Source organism: Schistocerca gregaria, chromosome 3 (assembly GCF_023897955.1).
Source record: "Schistocerca gregaria isolate iqSchGreg1 chromosome 3, iqSchGreg1.2, whole genome shotgun sequence".
NCBI classification, from domain to species: Eukaryota; Metazoa; Arthropoda; class Insecta; order Orthoptera; family Acrididae; genus Schistocerca; species Schistocerca gregaria.
The window spans coordinates 467,513,475-467,539,861 of NC_064922.1; the positions used below are offsets into that span (position 1 = coordinate 467,513,475).

Genomic DNA, 26,387 nt, shown 5'->3' on the forward strand with positions numbered 1-26,387 from the left:
GTGACACACATGCTTGGAATGACATGCGGTTTTATTAGAACCAAAAAAATACAAACGTTCAAAAAATGTCCGACAGATGGCATTTCATCTGATCAGAATAGCAATAATTAGCATAATAAAGTAAGACAAAGCAAAGATGATGTTCTTTACATGAAATGCTCAATATGTCCTTCATCATTCGTCAACAATAGCTGTAATCGAGGAATAATGTTGTGAACAGCACTGTAAAGCATATCCGGAGTTATGGTGAGGCATTGGGGTTCGGATGTTGTCTTTCAGCATCCATAGAGATGTCGGTCGATAACGATACACTTGCGACTTCAGGTAACTCCAAAGCCAATAATCGCACGGACTGAGGTCTGAGAACCTGGGAGGCCAAGCATGATGAAAGTGGCGGCTGAGCACACGATCATCACCAAACGACGCGCGCAAGAGATCTTTCACGCGTCTAGCAATATGAAGTGTAGCGCCATCCTGCATAAACCTCGTACGTTCCAGCAGGTGTTTATCAGCAAGGCTGGGGATGATGCGATTCTGTAACATATCGGCGTACCTCTCACCCGTCACGGTAGCAGTTTTGCTGTCCAGCGCCATCTGTCGGACATTTTGTGAACTTTGTTTTTTTTCGTTCTTATAAAACCACATGTTATTCCAACAATGTGTGTCAATTTTTACCTCTCTATCTACATTATTCCGTGATTTACTCAGTTTTCAAATTTATACTGACTTGTTGATCACCTTGTACATACAGACGAGCTTTATTAATCCTTCTTAGAGTACGAGCTAAACACAGTATCTACTGTAGGCTGTTGATCATCTGAGACTTGTGAATCTGAAACTCTTCTGCTCGCTGGAACTCTTCTCGGTCTGGAACCCTGCCTTCCTCGACGTTTGAGGGCCTCTATACATGGCATATGTGACTGGCTTACAGATGGTACGTGACTGCGTCGCTTTTTACCTCCAATTCGCAATCACTGGGCCCGAAATCAGCGGTTTCCCCATGCTTGTGAGCTATAAATGGACTGACGAAAGCAGCAAGGCTTGTATCTAATATTTACACTTAGATGAGTTTTCTTTTTTTCTGGTAATCCTGCGAGATTCGGTCAGTAAATGACTTTTTTTCCCTAGCACTGGACGTGTTGACGGAGACTTTAGTAGCATTTCACGAGAGGTGTTATCTACATCTACATCTACATCTATATGACTACTCTGCAATTTACATTTAAGTGCTTGGCAGAGGGTTCATCGAACCACAATCATACTATCTCTCTACTATTCCACTCCCGAACAGCGAGCGGGAAAAACGAACACCTAAACCTTTCTGTTCGAGCTCTGATTTCTCTTATTTTATTTTGATGATCATTCCTACCTATGTAGGTTGGGCTCAACAAAATATTTTCGCATTCGGAAGAGAAAGTTGGTGACTGAAATTTCGTAAAAAGGTCTCGCCGCGACGAAAAACGTCTATGCTGTAATGACTTCCATCCCAACTCGTGTATCATATCTGCCACACTCTCTCCCCTATAACGTGATAATACAAAACGAGCTGCCCTTTTTTGCACCCTTTCGATGTCCTCCGTCAATCCCACCTGGTAAGGATCTCACACCGCGCAGCAATATTCTAACAGAGGACGAACGAGTGTAGTGTAAGCTGTGTCTTTAGTGGACCTGTTGCATCTTCTAAGTGTCCTGCCAATGAAACGCAACCTTTGGCTCGCCTTCCCGACAATATTATCTATGTGGTGCTTCCAACTGAAGTTGTTCGTAATTTTAACACCCAGGTACTTAGTTGAATTGACAGCCTTGAGAATTGTACTATTTATCGAGTAAGCCAACGGAATTCTTTTGGAACTCATGTGGATCATCTCACACTTTTCGTTATTTAGCGTCAACTGCCACCTGACACACCATACAGCAATCTTTTCTAAATCGCTTTGCAACTGATACTGGTCTTCGGATGACCTTACTAGACGGTAAATTACAGCATCATCTGCGAACAGTCTAAGAGAACTGCTCAGATTGTCACCCAGTCATTTATATAGATCAGGGACAGTAGAGGTCCCAGGACGCTTCCCTGGGGAACACCTGATATCACTTCAGTTTTACTCGATGATTTGCCGTCTATTACTACGAACTGCGACCTTCCTGACAGGAAATCACGAATCCAGTCGCACAACTGAGACGATACCCCATAGCTCCGCAGCTTGATTAGAAGTCGCTTGTGAGGAACGGTGTCAAAAGCTTTCCGGAAATCTAGAAATACGGAATCAACTTGAGATCCCCTGTCGATAGCGGCCATTACTTCGTGCGAATAAAGAGCTAGCTGCGTTCCACAAGAGCGATGTTTTCTGAAGCCATGCTGATTACGTGTCAATAGATCGTTCCCTTCGAGGTGATTCATAATGTTTGAATACAGTATATGCTCCAAAACCCTACTGCAAACCGACGTCAATGATATAGGTCTGTAGTTAAATGGATTACTGCTACTACCCTTCTTGAACACTGGTGCAACCTGCGCAATTTTCCAATCTGTAGGTACAGATCTATCGGTGAGCGAGCGATTGTATATGAGTGCTAAGTAGGGAGCTATAGTATCAGCGTAATCTGAAAGGAACCTAATCGGTATACAATCTGGACATGAAGACTTGCCCGTACCAAGCGATTTGAGTTGCTTCGCAACCCCTAAGGTATCTACTTCTAAGAGTTTTGCTTCCTGTAGTTACCTGCTGTTCTTTGCCTTGCCGTGTGTCTGTGGTCCTTACGTACATTGGCTACCTGTTAGTGCTGTGACTGCGAGAGGCGGCGCGTGCGTGTGTTTGCAGATGACAAGGAGAGCGACGAGCGGTCCGGGGGTTCCCCCGAGCCGAGCCTGCTGCACCCGGACCACGCGTGGCTGCTGGGCTCGGCGTGCAGCTCGCGGCGCGGCTCCAGCCAGTCCGAGCAGCTCGAGGTGGAGACGTACCAGCTGGGCAGGGACTTCTCGCGCTCGCTGCCCGGCTCCAGGAGGTCGTCCTTCCAGTCGCAGCAGGGCGACACAGCCAAGGGCAAGTGTCTCATCTTGTCACGAGACAATTTTACTCTTTCAGTTGACGCAATCATCAGCCGTAATTTACCATCGTCTCTAGTCTATTATTGTGACTAAGTCGAGGCATGTTAACCCTATCCCAGTTGCAGGTTGTCTATGCAACAGGAAAAATTTTGTTTTCAGTATTTCACATAATTAGTGACCGAATTTACAAATTTAAGATGTTGCCATAATCCGCTTTTTAAAAGATGTAATCAAAATATAGTTTAACACAATAGTACAAGTATTGCAGTCTTCCCAGCTGCTGAGAACAACCAAAATCTATGTCTGAACGATTAACAACTTTGAGATTAAAGACAACATCAGGCCCCGTCACATTAATCTCCGCATATGCTCCCACTGTGAAAGCGCCACCTGAAGTCAAAGACTTGTTCTATGAAGACCTGCGGAAACGCCTGGAGAATGTTCGTGGATCAGATAAACTCATGTTACTGGGAGACTTTAATGCCAGGGTTCGGAATAAACGGAACAACTGGATCGACTGCATTGGCCCATAAGGCATTGGAAATATGAATGAGAACGGTCAGCGACTGCTGGAACTTTGCACCTCTCTTTCTCTCTGCACCACTAACACTTACTTCCAGAACAGAGACGTGCACAAAGTAACATGGAAACACCCACGTTCAGGCCATTAGCATCAGCTCGACTTCATCATAACCATAAGAAGCGACCTACGTCATATCCTTAATTCCCGCACATATTACAGTGCTGACTGTGATACTGATCACTCTTTAGTTATGACCAAATCACGGTTCACACCATAGAAGATTCACTCAGCTGAGAGCGTTTGTCGAAGAGTGAAGATCAACACCAAAGCAATTCAAGATGATGAGCTTATCAAAAAATTCAGTGAAGAAATTGAGATGAAACTGAATCCTGAGCAATTTATAACTGCACAGAGGGCCGAAAATATGTGGCATCTAGCTAAAGAAAATATTATGCAGACAGCTATCGGAACATTTGGGATGCAGGGTAGGACTGAAAGTGACTGGTTTACTGAATGTGAAAGTGAGTTGCGTCCATATATACACAAGAAACGTAATGCTCATATACAGGTTATGAATAATCCTAAAGACCAACGAGCAATAGCTGAATACAAGCCCTGCAAAGCAGATCTACAACGAGTTTCTCGGCATTGCGCAAATAGATATTGGACCAACCTTTGTAAAACTATTCAGATCTGCCGAGACAAAGGAGATTATAGTGGCATGTATCAAGGCATCAAAAAGGCCATTGGACCAACAAGCAGAAAGTTCGCTGCAATAAAAGATCTAAATGGAGACCCAATCTACAATAAAAACTAACAGCTAGATAGATGGGTGCAGCACTATGCTAAACTATACTCAGAAGAGGTCAACATTTCTTCAGTAGCTCTGGCTACTTTACCAACTTACCTAGTTATGTCTGAGCGTGATGGTCCTCCCATTGTCGACGAACTAAAACTCTAGGCAAGAGTACAGGCCGTGATAACTTACCAGCAGAAATCATCAAACTTGACTGCGTTTTGCCAGTATTGTACCAAATCCTACTGCAGTGCTGGGAAGAAGGTACAGTACCTCAAGACATGCGAGATGCAAATATAGTAACAATCTATAAGGGAAAGGGCGACAGAGGTAATTGTAACAACTATAGAGGAACATCTCTCTTGAGCATTGCTGGAAAGGCGTATGCAAGGACAATCCTGAAGAGACTGGAAACCTTGGCTGCTCGGATCTACCCTGAGTCACAGTGTGGATTTCGAGCTGGCAGATCCACAAGTGACATGATATTCATCTTGCGCCAACTACAAGAGAAGTGCCGCGAACACAGAGTGCCACTATATGTGGCTTTTGTTGACCTCAACAAAGCCTTTGACACCTTCAGTAGGGAGGGACTCTACAGCATACTGGAAAAAATTGGATGTCTCCCAACTTTGCTGTCTTTAATAAGATCTTATCATGACAATATGCGTGGCTCTGTAATCTTCGATGGCAGTACATCTAAACCGTTCAGTATGAACTGTGGCGTAAGACAAGGCTGTGTGTTGGCACTTACACTTTTTGGAATTTTCGTCTCGGGTCTGCTCCAGGTGGCTTTCGAGAATTGCGATGTTGGAGTACATCTGCATAATAGGAAAGATGGAAGGCTTTTCAATGTCAGTCTTCTGAGGAGTAAGACAAAGCGCTACGAGATAGTCGCTCGTGAACTCCTGTATGCTGATGATGCTGCAATTGTTGCGAACTCGGCAGAAGAGCTGCAAGAGCTAGTATCAAGATTTAGAGTCGCATGCCACCTATTCTCGATGAGTGTAAACAGCAGTAAGACCGTAATTATGGTTCAGGGTACTAACACAAAGCCGAATATCACACTAGATGGCACTACTCTGCAAGTCGTAGATAATTTCTGCTATCTTGGATCTACTATAGAATCAATCATGTCTGTTGACAAGGAAATTGATGCTCGCATTGGAAGAGCTGCCACAACTTTTGGCAAAATCTTAACACGTGTTGGGAAAAAACAACAAACTCCCTTTGACCACCAAAATCCTTGTATATCAAACTTGCGTCCTCATCATCCTTTTGTATGCATCGGAAACATGGACTACCTATGCCAAACAAGAACGTCGCCTTAATGCTTTCCACATGCGGCGCCTGAAATCCACCCTCGGAGTAACGTGGAAGGACCGAGTAGCCAACGAAGCAGTGCTATCTAAAACTAACTGCAACAGTATTTCAGCGATCTTGAAGCAGAGACGACTCCGCTGGCTGGGACACGTCCACCGTATGGATCCTGACAGATTACCACGTGAGGTGATGCTTGCAGAGATCTCTACAGCCAAAAAACCTGTAGGACGTCATGTATTGAGGTTCAAGGACTCATGTAAACGAGGTATGGAGAGCTTTGGAATCGACACAAACAGATGGGAGGCACGGGCTAGCATGAGACCAGAGTGGCGTGATGATATATCATCTGGAATGTCGAAGCATGATGAAGGCTTGTTAGATAAATTAAGGCAGAAAAAGCTTAGCAGTGCACCAGTGCTCCCACCTCAGCCGCCACATAACTTGTGACAATTGCGGTAAGAGATCCGTGCTGCCATTGGCTTGACAAGTCATATGAAAAAATGCAACCCATAAACACACAGATACTGCAACAATCATCTACCAAGATGTCGTGGCCAATATATATATATATATATATATATATATATATATATATATATATATATATATATATATAGTTTGAACCTGTGTATGTATTGAGAGGAGACGTAATTCATAGCGCGCAACTACGCCGAATACATTGACCCATAATTTGAGAAGGGGAGCACATAGCAGCTTCCAACAAACTCTAAACGTAATTTCAAACATTTTCAAAACTGTTTTCTCGCTAACACCAGCCAATCACCTTTACCCCACCCCAATCCCCGCCCCAATAACCAGAAGTTTGAAGCTATTTTGTACTTGGGAGCTCGATTCTCTAACGAATCGAAGGTCTACTGGTCAGAAGAATTGTATCATCACCAGAATGACCTCCAAGTAAAGTTTTTTTTTTTTAATTTCTTCAGCACTGTGCCGAAGCTTATTATTTCGTCTGGTGCCTGCAGTCTCGCGCGCAGATGCCGAATTTGTAGCTTGAAACATTAGCACCAGTCCACTCTATTCCACTGCCTGTCAGACAAAGCGTTACTTTGAACTAGGGGCGTAAACTCGGTAATGAGGGAACACGGCGAGTTCCTAACGTGAGGACGACATTGCCTCCTGTCCTCAACCCACTCTCAAGACAGCAAAAAATTGCGCACACACCGTCTCTCACAGCAGATTTTTGCGAGATATAAGGTGTCTTGCTTCGAGTATCTCCGCTTAAGGTTTTCAACATTTCTGTTACTCTCTCTCTCTCTCTCTCTTCAGTTGCACAGTCCTTTGGCCGTACACACCGCCATTCTCCTATTCAGTTAACTGTTATCTGTTTAGAACGCTAGCATTTATTCTTTTTAATTTTTCCTTGGACATCGTCTTTTCGCCATTAAATGTATTGGAAAATAGATCGTTGCTGACAATGGCGGAAAAACTATGTCCTTCGAGAAATTCATTTTGGGTGCGTACCGCAAGAACCATAAGCTATTTTTTAAATATTTTTAGCTTGAGAAAATGACAGTCAGCTTCTGCAACAGCTGTAGTTTCTCTTTGATACATCAGGACTGCTGTGAATATGTCAGGGTAGCTCGGTGTCAGATCTTCTTAGTCTTGCTCTCGCTGGTGATTTTTCTTAATTATGCGGTGATTACTTTCCGCATGTTCTGCAACACTAAACAGCAAATCGTGAAGTGACGATATTCCAACCGATACAGGGTTCCCTAGCACACCGTTTCTTAACACCAATTTAAGACGAATGATTAACGGGATTTATGAATGTGTTCGTCTTTAGTCATACAAAATTTGAAGACAACTGTGAAGTAATACAGTAATTGTCTGGTGGAATGTTAGCACTCAGAAGGCAAGCTGTCAACAAGTTCTATCAATCTTGAAACATTCTTTTTCCAAGCACATATCATAAGCAGTAATAAGTTTTATAAGACTTTCTAAACAATAATAAATAGCTTGATGATAAATTCTTCTCGGGTTGACAGCCGAGTCAATGCGTTGTTCTCCAGCAACGTTTCAGCAAGTTTCTTACTTGATATCTTCAGGCGCCTGAAGATGGCAAGTAAGAAACTTGCTGAAACGTTGCTGGAGAACAACGTATTGACTCGGCTGTCAACCCGAGAAGAATTTATCATCAAGATTCGCCAAGAAAGCCTGCATTCTCATATATTAGATAGCTTTCATATATGACGATCTACATTGACGGAAACAAAAATCGTAACACCAAGAAGGAGTTGTCCGACAGAAACGAACATTGCTTGGCGCGTTTCTACATCAGAAAAATTATGTATGTTCAACTTTCGTGACAGACGAATAAGAGTGGCGCTAGTAGCATCACCACGGTATGCAAATCAGGGTTGCTTTAAATACACGCTGTAACTGTCTTGAATGTTATTTACCTTTGAGATGGGACGTGATGAGCTGATGTTAGTCAAGAATGCCTTTAAGGCGACAATGACGCTATTACCAACACCTCACTGAGTTTGAATGAGGTCGTGCAATATAGCTGCAAGAAGTTGGATGTTTCTTCTGAGATACTGCACCCGAAGACTTGGCATCAATGTAGCCAATAGTGATTTCTGGCAGTGGTACTCACGAGAATGTTCGGTTGCAAGAAGATCTGACTCTGGACGACACGTGGCACTACAGAGAGAGAATATTATTACGTTAGGACTATGGATCTCGTGTATCGTATTGCATCTGCAGCAGCAATATGAGAAGCAGTTGCCACCACTGTGACACAACGAACTGTTACAAAACAGTTAATTCAAACACAGCTCCGAGACAGACGACCAGTAACGTGCATTTCACTGATGCCATACCGCCGCCGTTTGCTACTTCTTATGGAAGGGCACGGCGTAAGTCTGTTGCATTTTCTAATGAAATCTGGCTCTGCCTCTTTGCCAGTGGTGGCCGTGTACCGGTTAGAAAGAGGCCAGTAGAAAGACTGGAACCAACCGGCCTGCGTGCTCGACACAATTAACCTGTGTATCTATCTGTGCATGTGGTTAAATAACTGTCTTCTAGTTTTAACCAGTACTTGGAGGAAGCTTTTGACAATGTTGACTGGAATACTCTCTTTCAAATTCTGAAGATGGCAGGGATAAAATACAAAGAGCGAAAGGCTATTTACAATTTGTACAGAAATCAGATGGCAGTTATAAGAGTCGAGGGGCATGAAAGGGAAGCAGTGGTTGGGAAGGGAGTGAGACAGGGTTGTAGTCTCTCCCCGATGCTATTCAATCTGTATATTGAGCATGCAGTAAAGGAAACAAAAGAAAAGTTAGGAGCAGGTATTAAAATCATTGGAGGAGAAACAAAAACTTTGAGTTTCACCAATGACATTGTAATTCTGTCAGAGACAGCAAAGGACTTGGAAGAGTAGTTGAATGGAATTGATAGTGTCTTGAAAGGAGGGTATAGGATGAACATCAACAAAAGCAAAACGACGATAATGGAATGTAGTCGAATTAAGTCGGGTGATGAAGAGGGAATTAGATTAGGAAATGAGACACTTGATGTAGTAAAGAAGTTTTGCTATTTGGGGAGCAAAATAACTGATGATGGTCGAAGTAGAGAGGATATAAAATGTACACTGGCAATGGCAAGGAAACCGTTTCTGAAGAAGAGAAATTTGTTTACATCGGGTATAGATTTAAGTGTCAGGAAGTCGTTTCTGAAAGTATTTGTATGGAGTGTAGCCATGTATGGAAGTGAAACATGGACGATAAATAGTTTAGAGAAAAAGAGAAAAGAAGTTTTCGAAATGCGGTGCTACAGAAGAATGCTGAAGAGTAGATGGGTAGATCACATAACGAATGAGGAGGTATTGAATAGAATTGGGTAGAAGAGGAGTTTGTGGCACAACTTGACTAGAAGAAGGGATCGGTTGGTAGGACATGTTGTGAGGCATCAAGGGATCACCAATTTAGTACTGGAGGGCAGCGTGGAGGGTAAAAATCGTAGAGGGAGACCAAGAGACGAATACACTAAGCAGATTCGGAAGTATGTAGTCTGCAGTAGGTGCAGGGAGATGAAGAAGCTTACACAGGATAGACTAGCATGGAGAGCTGCATCAAACCAATCTCAGGACTGAAGACCACAACAACAACACTGCTGTAAACGTATCGGACACTTTCCTTTCCAGACATCCCCTGTCCCTTGTAGAACCTTTTCCTGTGTGACTATCGTAAATTGTAGCACATTTTATGATTAAACTGTGGAGTCTTTTTCCCTTCTGGACCATACACCTGCTGGGATACTTGAGGGATTGAAATAACTCCAGATAATGTTGTAATAAAACACCCTCCATAGTAGCTAGTAGCCTGCGTGCTGAAATGCTGCTGTTTGCCTGTTGTGGGGCGCAGTCTGTGGTAACCTCTGGTGACGTTTGCAGACCCGGACATCCCACCCGTTACGTACAACAAAGAGCGGCGCCGCAGCAGCTGCACGCGCCACATGCGCGACCCGGATGAGATCCTGCGGAGCCTGAAGGCCGTCAAGGGCGAGCTGGCGCTTGGACGCGCCATGAGCTTCAGCGAGAAGGCGCGACGCCGTAAGTACAGCAGAAACCTCGCCATCTGCCATCGCGCCTCAAGCGAGGCCGTTTCTAGTAATTACTCAATTGCTCTTGCTTTGAGCATAACGAAACAATACAAATTTATTGGCATTTGTTCACAACCTTTTATTCCGTTTCACTTGAAACCAGATAACAAGACTCTTGTTTACTGATCAGTAGAAGTGTAGAAGCTTGCTAACATTTCACGTGAATTAAAAATGTGAAGTATAATATGAAAAGAAGATCAATGTTTGTGTCACAGACTAAGCAAAGTAAAAGTGTTTTCTAGGCACGGCCCTATTGTAAGTGATATTTTCTGTCCTTCCTCTGACCTTTGAACTACCCAGCTAGTGGACTGCGAGCCACTATACAACTACAGCTCTTCCATTTATACAAATACTTGGCAGAAATGAAACGCGTGATAAGAGACAGAAAAAAGTCCGAGAACTAAATGGGGAGCGAATCGAGAACGTTTGGAGCTGTGTTGTGGCACTCCCGTACTTAGACATCGAGCCACGTACGTAATTCAGTTAATCTTTTAGTAATACACGATTTATTGATTGCCACGGTAACGCCAGGTAAAAAAGCAAAGGCCTGGTACTTAATTACAAATTGGCCAAGCCCTCTGGCCTTTCTCTGTGCATATGAAAAGAACTTAGTTTCACTGCAAATGTCCACCCTGACCCCCAATTACACACACACACACACACACACACACACACTGCCACCCATTCCAACGACTACCCGAGTAGAGCCCATTCTCAGGTCGGAGGAAGACAACGGCATACAATGTCTGAAAGGACAATATGTAGTAAAGTACTTTAATGTATAGATCAACCTTCTGTTCAATGACAGTATTCCTTTATAGGTCCATAATTACTGTTAGTCAAAGACAACATTCTCGTGACAAGCTAATACTAGTAAAACAGAAAGAATTATATTTTTGTTAATTTATTTTACAACTACAGTGGACATCTGACAAACAAACTGAACAAATTTATCTGTTATGTCGAACGTCTAATAGCCAGAAAAGTTTACCCGCACACTGGCCTCACGTGCCGCATATGCTCTCTGTCTCAATTTCTGCCTTAATTAAAGTTCTGTGATTTAAGAACACAAATGTGTCTATATATATTAGCAACAAACATAGGACTACAAGCAACTTTAATATAAAAAACATCAGTCTCAAATTTACACCCAGATAAAAAGTTTCAATTTATAGACAAGTCCAGTTAAATGAAAATGTATCGGCTGCTCAAAATTACTATACTCACTGCAACATCAGTGCAGGATTTTCTCTCCACTGCACCAGTCACATTATAATATTATATTACTCCCTAGCCGTAAACTGGTAAAGACTATATCTTCCATTACACAAAATTGACTGAAATTTGGCAGGTATTTCCAAAATATATATTGGTCGTACCAACCCTCACGTTTTGTAGAATGATAGCGTCAGAAATAGTACAGCCAGCAAAATTCCCTTTGTGCAGTGTTTTAAAGTTCTGTATATTTCTCATATTTACATGTTTACGATAGTGCCTAAAGGGACAATTCATGCTATCCAAGCAGGCCGTGACAAGAGTCTTTTCCATCTGTGAAACTGAGACTTTTATCTGAAGTTTAACCTAGCTATTCTCAAGCGAAATCGCGGCGGTCAGACAACAGTCAATTTAGCCACACCAGAACGTAAATCAACACCTACTGATACTTTCTGACAGTAGGGGAAAGTGTTGTCGCTTTAGGGTAGAGTATAAAGAAGCACACAGTGTTTCCTGCCCGATGTTTCAATCCAATGAACGACTTCAGAATCACATGAAGGAATGAGCTCTAAAGATTACCATAAGCCGTTTTCGGCATTGACAACAGTTTCTGTTGTTGTGAGACGTGAGGTTGTGTTTCGTACGACATTTATAAATGTGTTCATTTCTACACATTGAAGTGCTGTATAACATATTGAAGATAATGTTAAATCTTCAGTTACACAATTTTACTTTGAGTGAAATTCTGTATATTTATGAAACTAGTTATATCATCACGTGTAGATAGTTAAGACATACTTTGCCGGTCTAATATGTGATACTTACATGTTAACTGAGTTTCTTTAATGTCTTCTTGAAAACGAAATTTTTTGTTGGTTTCGATAGCCTCTGCTTCCAAATGTATTTATCTTGTTACTGTTTTTGCTAATACATCCATTTCATTTCACACATTCATTTTTGCTTGGTATTAGAGTAATAATGTAACAGTCTATTAAATAAAGTGTTGATAAGGTTGTCTCGACTACAACACTTATAAATTTCAATTAAATATTTGATCCTAGGTACACGAACATATTACACCTTGGAGCATTTTTTCACTTTAGGGAAAACTTACTTTTCCAGAGAAAGTTTTGTAATTTTAGGAAAGAAACTGCAGCACAAAAAGAGTGAATGCTGTAATTTAAAAATGAAATGATAAAATATATTAAACTTCTGTTATAGGCGAAAGTCTGAAAATTATTTCGAGTTACAATACTCTCCCTTTCTATTATTATCTGCACAAATATTTCAACTTCCTTGTAAACAATACATCATGAAATGTCTCCGTTTCACTGTGCGGAGACATTAATGTCCTTTCCCTGGTCTGCTCAGCATCGGTAACGCTGAATACTGAGTACTGTCAGTTGATGTCTCCTTAATTGTTTTTTTCTTCCTACAGATTTTCTTCTTCAAAAATATGAAATTGTACTACATAATTGCAGACCGATTAGCTACATTCACGTCTTTGCTGAAGCACTACCAGTGAGATAAATGACTTCAACATTTTGCACAGAACCCAGCGTTCGTCCTGTTTGTTTCCTCATCTACCTGCTTACATTATTTGGTTAAAAACTTTGTTTGAGGTACAACATAACCAGATCTCGTTTGCAACTAGTTATTAATTTGACATAAAATATCGTTTAATTTATGTACAGTTAACTGAATCTAAATGAACGTATGCGATAATATCAGAGTATCGATGACTGCCATTAGCGCAAAGTATGTAAGAAATTTTTGAACGGCGTTCGGAAGAGTAAACTCTGTACCGTTACGAAGTACTGACTGCCTGCCAGTGCCATCCTTACGACACCGAAAGTCACCTGGTAAATTCAGATGAGAGCATGAGAGTTTGCTGTCATCACCACCGTTCTAACTTTTAAAAGAGGTTCTGAAGTGACGATAACACTCTATGAGTGATTCAATTTGTGTGAAAGCTATCTAAAAATTGCTTAAATGGAATATTATTACGACATTGCTATACATGAGGTCACACATAGATATTGAAGTGCCACATATACTTACATTTCGTTATTTGACTCTGTGTGATATAACCCACTGTATCCCATTAAAAACATTATTTCCACATCAGTACATGTCGCAAATGGAAAATAAGCAGCCACCACCGGCTCTAACTTAAAACAGTGCTTTTTGGGAAGTAATGACGCAATCCATAGTTAACACGACCACTCTGTACACAGAATGGATTCGTCTGAGAGGTACATCACATGATGAGTGTGTAGAAAAACAGAGTCTTATAACTAGTATTTCCAAGTGGTTACTGCTCTTATCTCTTTAATTGATGTTTTATTACTGCTAAACATTCAGTTTCATTTCACACACACTCTAGATCACTACCATAGCAATTAATGCCAATCATTTTTCAATACTAATTAAGTGCGGTTCCAAGTAAATTGCAACAGTACTTCTTTTTAACTAGGAAATAAGAGACAAGATATGACACGTAAAGTTTAGTAATTATCACTCCTGTAACAGTCGTAAGAAAAGGTTTTGTAATATATAAACATTTCCTCGTCTCGTATATTTACTGAATTCTGCTGCAGCTTTCTGAAGGCTACTTTCCAACAGTTCGTTATTCACTCTAGATCACTACCATAGCAATTAATGCCAATCATTTTTCAATACTAATTAAGTGCGGTTCCAAGTAAATTGCAACAGTACTTCTTTTTAACTAGGAAATAAGAGACAAGATATGACACGTAAAGTTTAGTAATTATCACTCCTGTAACAGTCGTAAGAAAAGGTTTTGTAATATATAAACATTTCCTCGTCTCGTATATTTACTGAATTCTGCTGCAGCTTTCTGAAGGCTACTTTCCAACAGTTCGTTATTGTCTGTGACTTCATCCAATATAACTAAGGTATTGTATTTCTCTTTTGCTTGGAAGGTTAATGATGTTTTGGTTCATCTAATATACCCTTCTATTGTACCATAAATGTCGCTGTAAATGTACTTAATAGCATGGCATTTACTTGTCTCTGTGTCACTTCTTGCGAGACTGCATCTTCTTGTTTCATTGTTCGGTGAAAATTGTGTTTCTTTTCTTTGTAAAATAGATTATGTGTAAGTTTTCAGCTGACATACGTAGCCGATATGTGTTTTCTACTAAGCATGTCACGATTTTTAAACAATATCTAGTACTGCTGAAGTCTGGTCTAATATCAGAAATGTATTAGATTTTTTCTTAAGTGTTTTACTTTTGTCTTCCTAGACTCATGTTTGTTATTTACCATGCATACTTTTTGTGCTATGTAAACTTGTTACTTTTTGCATGTATGTTCTACATGTGTATTTATATTTTGTACATATTTGTTGTGCCTTAGGTATGTCACTGGCTTGGCGTCCAAACGAACATCATAAATCAGAATTATAATTTATTCGTTGTGTTGTGGTAAATGACTTCATGCAATTTTTCATTTCAAACATAGTTTAATGTTAATCTGATGTGAATGAACGTACATAGACGACTTATGCAAGTAGGACATTAAGAAATACTTTTGGAAAAAAAGGAATGGTAAACTGAAAAAAAATCATTATAAAGCCAAATCATGAGAAACGAACTTGCATGATAGGATTTCCTTCTTTTCTCGAAATGCTATATTAATTAGCTTTTATGCCTTGATTCCCTGACACTGATTACTGATCATCCTGAACATTAAACGTATATTAACAAGAGTCACTGTTTTCCATTAAAGCTTATACGCAGTATGTCCCAAAGCCATAGGATCAATATATGACAGCTGGTAAGGGATGTTGAACTGAGTATTTTGTCATGCGCTACGAGGTCTTGAACGAACAAAGTATGTGTCTGCACACACGACTGGTCATGTTTCATAACACGCAAATGCTTGCTGAATGGCCTTTTGCACAGTACGCCAGTTAAAGAGCCCAAAAATCTAAACGAATGTATAGTAAAAAACCTGTAATAGACCTCATATTAGAAATTTATCGCTGTTGACAGAACCTTACGAGCAACTCTATCGCTCAATGGGGAGAGGAGTCGGGACAGCAATTACATCCGCGAAATAAACAACATTTTCCAGCAATGGTGCCTAATGCTTTTGAACTCAGTGAACAGTTCTGTCAGAGGATTATGTTGTGACGCATGTATTGAGACTGTCGGTCGGCATATTGATTTATTACGATGGGATGCAATTGTTGCTACAAGATGTAGATCAATAAAAACAAAAACGTTTTCCAACAATTAGTACCGAACTTCAGTCAGTATGGGATCCTATATAACTTATTCCATTTCAGTCGTTAAGGTATAACCAATTAACCTCCTCTCCCCACAAAAAAACTATGAATGAGCTAGTATGTCAGGTTTTAAATGAAGCAAAAGTTGTTAATTTTTCATCCCGGTTGTTTCACTGCTCAGGTGGTAATCACACAGCAACTATCCATAACTGACGTACTAAAATTCATGTGATTTCTCTCACATGGAATTCCTAGAATATTCAGAACTTACTGCTGCTCCTGGTACTGCTGCCTTTGTCGACCTTGACGCTGACTCCCCCAGGAGCACCTCTGAAGGTATTCAATGCAGCTCGCGACGAAACGTCAGGAACAGAGAAGTTTCATGGATCACGATTAACCAAACCGGAAAATTCACCAGCAACTAACATGGCTGGTCGTGAAAGCCTTCATTGTACAGTTCAGAAATTAATTTTGTGGTCATTTACAAGACGTTTGTGTGATGATGAGAGAAACTTTCACCGATGATAGAAGAGGACAAATATATCAATCTGAGATAGACAACCTTTATCCGCGAACGGCAGAGTCGAAAGTTACGAAGCCAAACGTGTTGTGGAGTAGATCTGCCAGTGAAACGCAAGAAATTACGAATCATTGTTTGTACGCTGTAATAAACATTGTACTACAGGTAAACCTCAGCAACGTGCAACGACAGTTTGGGGTGAGATATGCAACAAAACTACGGTCTTGACTACCTGCTGACACCTCTGGACGATTCTCTAAGGTCATAGTGGATCTGAAGGCCCATTGAATGCGATCTCATCTCCTTGGACCTGTAGCGCGACTGCAGTGTTTGATCTGATCTTCAGGGTAAAACCACTAGTAACTGTTCAAAACCATTCAGCGAAATTTGAACGTGGTCCGAAGAAGCAAAGAGTGTTTACACTTTTTGAGTCCTACTGTTGTGCACATTCCTCTGGCGCTATTAGCAGAACTACCCCATTAATACAGGCACGAATAAAATGGCAAAAGGTCTTTCTAAGACAGTCCGCCCCCCCCCCCTCCCCCACCAATTTTGACAACACCACCATAGCCACCTGCATTCGTTTCTTGAGCACTTTAAAACTGTACCTCTACAGTGACAACCCTTGACTTGTTCCTAGGGGCCTGTAGGTAGACAAACCCTTCAAAGCCCCTCAAATTCAACATGCCAGCAAACAGCTGCTAGAGTAGGTGCGCAGCGACGCTCATCTAAGGGTGTGACAGGGGTTGCCTGACCACAGGTGACGAGGAATCGTCAAAGGTTGTCTCTGTACAGGTTCCTTTTAAAGTGCTCAACAACATGGCTGGCACAAAGGATGTTGCTGAACTGTGCGGTCTCAGAGGAACTCTTTGCTGCTTTAATCATACACATTGAAAGTCACACACCACACCACAGGAGGCCACAAAACAGGATGGCTGAAAAAGAATAATAAGGATTGTCAATGTTTGTGAAGAATGTTGTTCTGTTGCAAATCGCGGTGCAAACCGTCGTTGTCGACAGTGTGATGTGTGTAAATGAACACACCAATAGAAGGGATGGTTTCATTGACGCCCTTTATATGCCTCCTGAGGCTTTTTCTGAGCGGTGGCGTCCATAAGAAAATTACATGATTTCATCGTGTGGGTGCCGTGGTTCTCACAAGGCGTCAAAGGGAGGGGTGAGATGTGGGTAAGAGAGAGGGAGGTTGGCGACCTTCTCGTCGTGCAACAGGGCCGTAGTGACGTTGAACAGATCTGTGGCGAAATTTGGTACCAATGTGACATCTTTAACACAGCTTTCTTTAACACAGCTTACAACTCACATGAATTTCTAACATTAGACTTATTTTCGCATGTGTCGGCTCCATGGTGTTTGAAGCGTAGCCGATCCCCAGGGTGACGTCGAAGGACACCGCGCTTTGGCACGATTACAGTGGAAGGTTGTAGACGCCTTTAAACCCAATTTCACAGTTCTATATAGCAAAGGGGCAAAATGACTGGCTTTCAAAAAAGTTACCCTTTCATTCTTTCGCCTAGCGTACATCGGCCGGTGACTCTCCATCCAAGATACACTGCCTCGTCCTTACCAACGAATTCTCAATCTGGTACTAATCTCGCATAAAAAGCACACAGCTGTGTGGAACATCAGCGTCACCTGAAAAACAGGTATCTAGAAAAATCAGCGATGGCTGAGCACAGTTTGTTAAATAAACATAAGATTTTATTCGATGAAACAAGACTACTTGCTCACGCTTCAAACTATTGGGACTCTGTCATCAGGGAAGCAGTTGAAATTAGACTCTGTGAAAATACTTTTAACATAGACTCCGGTTATGCACTCAGCAATGCATGGAAGCGCGCAATTGATAAAGAAAGAGCGCAGAGGGAGACTTCTTACATTCCTCGCAGTTCTCCGCCTGTTGCGATGGATGGCGCTGCAAGCGACGCTGGATAAAGCGCGCAAACAAAATCTATTGACATAGAGGCCGCCACCTCAGTACGCGGCGGTTTCACAGTGACGTCATCCAGCCAATGAGAAGCCGTCCACTGGTCATAAAAGCGATAGCCTCACCGGTCCACGACAGTCAGTTTTACCCCTGACGAAGATGGCGGAGGTAGTCACAGAAAGCTTGGGATTTTATCCAAATTTGACGCGGCAAGTAAACCGAGAACTTTTTATGCTAGGACTCAGTCGCGAAAGACTTCGTAGTGGTACTAATCTCGTTTGACAGTCATTACGATCTTACTTTGTACAATAAATGTAGACGTGGTACTGAGGCAACTGATTTTCGGAAGTCAATAAATACTGCGTCTAACTGCCTGCGTTTTGGATTGAACTCAATGGTTGGCTAACCCAGTGACATACTTAAGGTGGCATTCAGTGCGTGTGGCATAACTCGCTTTTACATAGCGTACGTAGAGTGTGTAGAGGTGGCCGCCAAGTCCGCAGGGATGCCGGCGAGTGGTAAGGCGAGAGTGTTTCTGCCGCCAGGGTGCAGCGTGGACAACGCCTCGTTGTCTAGGCCGCGCGGCGAGCACGCCAGGGCGCAGCTGTACCAGAGGAGCCAGCTCGTCAGTAAGTGCCTCGGCCCTCCACAGCTGCCAGCTTAGCTACACTACACCACAGCCGCGCGCTCCACCGGGAGGACTCTGCCCCGGCGCGATCCAGCCGAAAGCTCTGTCCTACACCGTTTTAACATAAGCTGATGGGTAGACTGGAAAGAAGCGCTTAACTGGCTACATTCGAGAATTTCTCTTCTTGGCTTCGTCGTCCAGTAATCTTCAAGGGTGTTAAAAGTTACTACCACGACTGAGAGAGGGAATAAAAGAAAACACATTTGTCAGCATGGAGATTTCTTAGCCTCCTCACCCCAAAAAAGACGAACAGATATTACAGTCCGATTTAAATTAGTTAACATTTGGCAGCAAGTAGGCTGAACTGCTCTCGCCAGTAGTTCACCAATGGGATCCCCATGTTATCGGCTCCAACTGTATTGTCACTTCCGCTGCGCAAATAATTGTGCCCGCAGCCATCACTCAGCTCAAGTAGGAGATCAGTGTTATGGATGGTTTAGCGCACCTTATTGGGCGGTGGAAACACTCGAAAGAACACTGACTTTGGTTTATAGTTCCAAGTTTTGGTGAGTGAACTTACTAAAAAATTTTGACCTTGTAACGTGTCGTTCGGTATCAGCCAGCCTTTTCCAAGTGCGGGAAGATTTCAGTTAGATTACTCCATGGTCCGATAGAGATTCCCAATTCAGGTAGTGGACTGCAAGGCGCACGCAGGAGCAGATACTGACTCAAATCACAATGTACACTATGTGACCAAAAGTATCCAGACACCTGGTTGAAAATGACGTAAAAGTTCGCGATGCCCTCCATCGGTAATGTTTGAATTCAGTATGGTGTTGGCCTACCGTTGGCCTTGATGCCAGCTTCCACTCTCGCATTCATACGCTCAATCAGGTGCTGAAGAGTTTCTTGGAGAATGGCAGCCAATTCTTCAAAGAGTGTTGCACTGCGGTGAGATATCGATGTCGTTCGGTGAGGACTGGCGCGAAGCCGGCCGTTAAAAACATCCCAAAGGTGTTCTATAGGATTCAGGTCAGGACTCTGTGCAGGCCAGTCCATTACAGCGATGTTATTGTCGTGTAACCACTCCGCCACAGGCCGTGCATTAGGAACAGGTGCTCGATAGTGTTGAAAGATGCAATCACCATCTCAGAATTGTTCTTCGGCAGTGGGAAGGAAGAAGGTGCTTAAAACATCAATGTAGGCCTGTGCTGCGATAGCGCCACGCAAAACAAGAAAACGTGCATGCCCCTCCACGAAAAACACGACCACACCCTAATACCACCGCCACCGAATTTTACAGTTGGCACTATACACGCTGGCAGATGACATTCGCCGGGCATTCGCCATACCCACACCCTGCCGTCGGATCGCCACGTTGTGTACCGTGATTCGTCACTCCACACACCTTTTTTCCACTGTTCAGTCGTCCAATTTTTAAGCTCCTTACACCAAGCGAGGCGTCGTTTGGAATTTACCGGCGTGATGTGTGGCTTATGAGTAGCCGCTCGACCATGAAATCCAAGTTTGCTCACCTCTCGCCTAACTGTCATAGTACTTGCAGTGGACCCTGATGCAGTTTGGAATTCCTGTTTGACGGTCTGGATAGATGCCTGCCTATTACACATTGCGATCCTCTTCAACTGTCGGTGGTCTGTGTCAGTCAACAGACGAGGTCGGCCTGTACGCTTTTGTGCTGTATGTGTCATTTCACGTTTCCACTTCACTATCACATCGGATCTTTAGGAGTGTGGAAATTCCGTGTACAGACGTATGACACAAGTGACACCCAATCACCCCACCATGTTTGAACCCCGTGAGTTCCGCGGAGAGCCCCATTCTGCTCTCTCACGATGGCTAATGACTACTGAGATCGCTGATATGGAGTACCTGGCAGTAGGTGGCAGCGTAATGCACCTAATACGAAAAACGTATGTTTTTGGGGGTGTCCGGATACTTTTGATCACATAGTGTAGTAGTGATGAAGAGTAGGCTGAAGTTTAAGAGATTAGTCAGGAAGAATCAATATGCAAAGAAGTGGGATACGAAGTAGCTAAGGCTACAGAGATAGTAATGATGAATGACTCAGTAGGCAGTGCAGTTGAAGAGGAATGCATATCTCTCTAAGGGGAATCACAGAAGTTGGGAAGAAAATCATAGACAGAAAGAAAGTAACTGCTAAGAAACCGTGGACAACAGATGAACTACTACAACTGATCGATGAAAGAAGTACAAAACTGTTCATGGGAATTCAGGAATACAGAAATACAAGTCGCTGAGGAATGAAACAAATAGGAAGTTCAGGGAAGTTAAAACGAAATGGCTGCATGAAAAATGTGAAGAAATCTAAAAATAAATGATCACCGGAAGGATCGATTCAGCGTATAGGAAAGTCAAAGCAACCTTCGGCGACATATAAAGCAAGGGTGTTAACATTACGAGTGCAACGGTAATTCCACAGTTAAATGCAGAGGAGAGAGCAGTTGCGTGGAAAGAGTACATTGAAGGCCTCTACGAGGGGAAGATTTGTCTTACATGACAGAAGAAGAAAAAGGAGCCGATTTCGAAGAGATAGTGGATCCAGTATTAGAATTTAAGAGAGCTTTGGAGGACTTAAGAACAGACAAGGCAGAAGGGATAGATAACATTTCATCAGAATTTCTAAAATCTTTGGGGGAAGTACCAACAAAACGACTATTCACGTTGGTGTGTAGAATGTATGGGTCTGGCAACATACCGTCTGACGCTAGGAAAAATATCGCACAACCTACTTAACAGCTCATGCATACAAGTAGCTGAATAGAAAAATATAGAGAAGAATGGAAAAGAAAATTGAGGATGTGCTACATGACCATCAGTTTGGCTTTAGGAAAGGCAAAGACACCAGAGAGGCAATTCTGACTTTGCGGTGGACAATAGAAGCAAGAGTAAACAAATATCAAGACATGTTCATAGGATTTGTCAACCTTGAAAAAGCGTTCGACGATGTAAAATGGTCCAAATGTTCGAAATTCCAAGAAAAATACGGGTAAGCTATAGGGACAGCCGGGTAATATACAATATATACAGGAGCCAAGAGAGAATAATAAGAGTGGTCGACCAAGAACGAAATGCTCGGAGTAAAAAGTGTGTAAATCATGAATGTAGTCTACTGTTCAATCAGCACATCTAAGAAGCAATGATGGAAGGAAAAGAAAGCCTCACGAGTGGAATTAAAATTCAAGGTGAAAGAATATCAATGATACGATGACATTGTTATCCTGAGTGAAAGTGAAGAATTACATGACCTTCTGAATGGAATGGTCAGTCTAATGAGTAAAGAATATGGATTGAGATTAAATCGAAGAAAGACGAAAGTAATGAGATGTAGCAGAAATGAGAACAGCGAGAAACTTAAAATCAGGACTGATGGTCACGAAGTAAATGAAATTAAGGAATTCTGCTGCCTACGACGGAGCAAGGAGGACATCAAAAGCAGACTAGCACTGGTTAAGAGGGCATTTCTGGCCAAGAGAAGTCTACTGGTATCAAAAATAGGCCTTAATTTGAGGAAGAAATTTCTGAGAAAATACGTTTGGAGCACAGCATTGTACAGTAGTGAAACATGGACTATAGAAAAACCGGAACAGAAGAGAATCAAAGCATGTGACATGTGGTGCTACAGGTGAATGTTAAACATTAGGTGCACTAATAAGGTAAGGATAAGGATGATAGCACATCTGTTAAGACATGAGTGAATGACTTCCATGGTACTAGAGGGAGCTGCAGAGGACAAAAGTTCTAGAGGAAGACAGTGATTGGGATGCATCCATCAGTTAACTGAGAACGTAGGTTGCAAGTGCTACTCTGAGATGAAGAGGTTGGCACAGGAGAGGAATTTCTGGCGGGCCATATCAAACCAGTCAGAAGACTGATGACTAAAGCAATAAAGTTTTCTACCTCTGTAGCCCGATAATCTATTAAAACATTCTTCATTCTTATGTTCCTTTTATCTGACTTACATACCTGATAACGACAGGAGCCGTAACAACGTTATAAATAAATTAATATAGTAAGTAATCAAGACGGTTTCATCAAGAGAATATCCGAAACGATCGCAGACTCATTCAGAAAATATATTTTCTTTATTAACATAAATCTGGTCCCAATTAAAATTAAAGACAGATTCTTACACGATAAGAGATACCGTGGAGGTCTGTACCGTAAATAACAGGTGTTTTTTATGTAGAAGACAGATTTTAAAGTCATTTTCTGTCTGCGCTAATAGCGGAGCGCAGTGGCGGTTTCCAGCAGACAGCAGTACTTGTCGCGATAACTTCGCAACTTTGTACTTTAAACGTCAGATGTCAACTAATTTAAATCACACTATAGTGCAGAGAATCTTATGTTTCTTCCGCCTAAAGGGAACAATGTCAACGAATTCCTTCATCCACCGTCACTTTGCAAAACGACTTTTTCGGCTGTTAACCGTGTGGGGCGATCGGCTCTATGAAAATTAGAAACATTTGTTCTTTTAGTTTCTTATTAGTAAATTAATAAGGTATTTCCTAAGCTGAAGTTCAAAGTTAGATATGATACTCCAGAGCTGTCTAGTGACGAGCATTTCCTCCTAATGTCTGTTGAATGAAGATTTATGTCTGACTATTCTGGCCTCCACAGTAATTAATATGACTAATCCGAACTCCAACTACGGAGTTATGGAGGTTGACACGGGTATTTTCTAAGAATTTTGGTATACGGGACTCTTAGTCCATGGCTGGTCGTTACGAACTGCATTTCGTTTGAGTTCTACAATCATTTATCATGGTATGTGTACTGCAAGAAAAATATCTACACAATATAGCAAATGCTGACGGTATGCACCGTATCTTATCAGCAAGACGGACTTGTTCAATTCACTCGCGATACTTGACGACTAGACTAGACGAAGGTAATGCCGACATTGCTGTTCACCCTCAGCCTTGCATTCAGTACTACGTGTTTTGCTACCGCGCCTGCTGGAGCTGTATGCAACTTAATGTTCGTAACAATTCCTGACAGTCCGACTCCCGTGTTGCAGAGTCTCCCACAACCTTTAGTACTCACTACGTCTGTGTGCGTTACGGAAACGCTACTAAGTGGTTAACTGGAGTAAAACCTGCAATTAAAAGTGGCCGTAATGCTATGTTGTGATTGCAGGACCAAACTAAAATCAATATTTGTCATAACTTTGATAAAGAGGCGATACAGTTAAGAGATTTATTAAGTAAGAACAAACACACAATTCGGGTCGCCACGCTTAAAATAGGGTCTTTGTTGGTCATTTGTGCAAGACAAAATAGGAGTACATTACCAGAAAATTAAACCTGAAAAAACTATGAATTATGACATGTAACTGCAGATGAGGAGACAAGACCATGGTCGAATTTAAACAAAAAGCTCAAGTGCCTTAACTTCTCTCGTACGTGATAACTCCTGCCGGAGCAATGAGTGAGTATCTGATCCTAAACCGTTTTAGAAATATCAAGACTAAGTTTATCAGTACAGGCTCGTGTTCTATTTTCCCCTACAGTCATTTTACTGCTTAATGAACCCCATATTAACTACACAGAAATTTAACTATCTCTCTCGAACCGACATTCGATGCTTCTCATAGCGTGACGTCCTTACCATGGCTGAATCTGCGGCAGCGGCAGCAGACGTCATATTGCGACTGCGAGTTGCGCCTGTGGCTAGTCAGCAAGTAATATATCGAAGACGTTTGCTAATGATGTCGACCTCCACACACCGAAATCAATAGTTCTGCCCTTCAATAACGGCTATCTACGCCTCTAAATTTGGTAAGCTATTGCTGACCGAAAATTCGGTCATGCAAAGGAACGCGCGAACATCAACGGTTCACGCTAAGTGTTGATTTTTACAAGCCTAAATCACAGGAGCAGTCAGAAGCAAAAGCGCTCGTGACTAGAAAATGCTTAAGTGCGACGATCAGACCCTCCAGTAAGGCCCTCGCACAGGTGGTGAAAACAGTGACTCCCTCTTTCTACGGGCGTTACTTTCCTCTCCTTGGGCCAGTCCTAGCTGGACAGCCTACTTAGGAAGGGCTTACAACAGCTTTGCATTTCTTCCAGCAGTAGGATGCCAGGTAGGTGAGTGGTAAGGCGCTGGATCATAAAAACTGATAAAGTTTCAGTTGGTTTATTTGACAATAAGATCAGACATATAAAAAGAAGAAGTATTAGCTCTATTAATATTTCAGGGGGGCTCTTTAAAAAAAGTTATTTACAACCAATTAACTTTTCCGGTAAATACTCTTAATACTAAGGTCACAAACAGTGAAATATGAAAAAATAGTTGCAACTTTCTTTTAGTCTTCAGTATTCTGACTGCTTTGATGCGCCCCATCACGAATTCCTGCTCCACACTAATTTCTTCATCTCAAGAGTGGCACTTGCTCCTTACGTCCACATTACTTGTTGGATGTACTCCAACCTTTCCCTACAGTTTTTACCTTCTATAGCACCCTCAGTAACATGGAGGTTAATCCCTGATATCTTAACACGTATCCGATCGTCTCGTCCTTTCTTCTTGTCAGTGTTTTCCATATATTTCTTTCCTCACTGGTTCTACTATGGAACTCCTCATTTCTTATCAGTCCACCCAATTCTCAACGTCCTTTCGTTGCACCACAGCTCAAACGGTTCGATTCTCTTCTTTTCCGGTTTCCGACCATCCTTGATTCAGTATAGTACTGTGCTGCTAACATACATTCTCAGAAATTTCTTCCTCAAACGAGCCCATGTTTTATACTAGTAAACTTCTCCTGGCCAAGAATGCCCTCTTTGTCTGTGCTCCTCTCTTGTTCCATGTCCTCCTTGCTTCCTTTGTCACATGTTATTTTACTTCTAAGGTTACAGTACTGCCTCACTTAGTCTACTTCGTGGTCACTAATTCTGATAAATTTCTAATTATTCTCATTTCCGTTACTCCTCGTTACTTAAACTTCCTTTGTTTATTTTCAATCCGTAGTGTACGCTCATTAGGCTGACCCCTCCATTCAACAGATCCTCTAATTCTTCTTCACATTCCATATAGCAGTTCCTTCACTTTCACTGTCATCGGTGAATCTTATCATTGATATCCTTTCACCTCGAATTTTAATTCCCCTCTTTTTCTTTTATTTCCTTCATTGCCTCTTCCATCTATAGATTGAACTGTAGGGGTAAAAGACCCATGTCTTACACCCTTTTTAATCCCAGCACTTCGTTCTTGATCTCCCACTCTTATTGTTCCCTCTGGGTTCTTGTAGGTATTGTTCATTACCCGTCGTTCCCTATAGCGTACCCCTATTTTTCTTAGAATTTCGAACGTTTTGCACCGGTTTACATTGTCGAACGGTTTTTCCAGTTCGACAATCCAACGAACATGTCTTGATTTTTCTTCACTCTTCCTTTCGTTATCAACCGTAACGTCAGAGGTGGTTGTCTAATGTCTTTACCCTTTACCTCTCCTAAAACCAAACTGGTCGTTA

The 26,387-nt window shown here is 41.9% G+C and overlaps 1 protein-coding gene across 1 annotated transcript in view; it reads left to right on the top strand.

Annotated features, from left to right (window-relative positions):
* The window catches only part of LOC126355431 (regulating synaptic membrane exocytosis protein 1-like), a 123,135-nt gene that overhangs the window by 15,698 nt on the left and 81,050 nt on the right, over window positions 1-26,387 (top strand). The window contains exons 5-8 of the mRNA XM_050005739.1: window positions 2,823-3,037; window positions 9,586-9,610; window positions 10,106-10,264; window positions 18,795-18,878. Of these exons, the coding sequence (XP_049861696.1) occupies window positions 2,823-3,037; window positions 9,586-9,610; window positions 10,106-10,264; window positions 18,795-18,878 (483 nt within the window). The remainder of the gene's footprint in view (window positions 1-2,822; window positions 3,038-9,585; window positions 9,611-10,105; window positions 10,265-18,794; window positions 18,879-26,387) is intronic.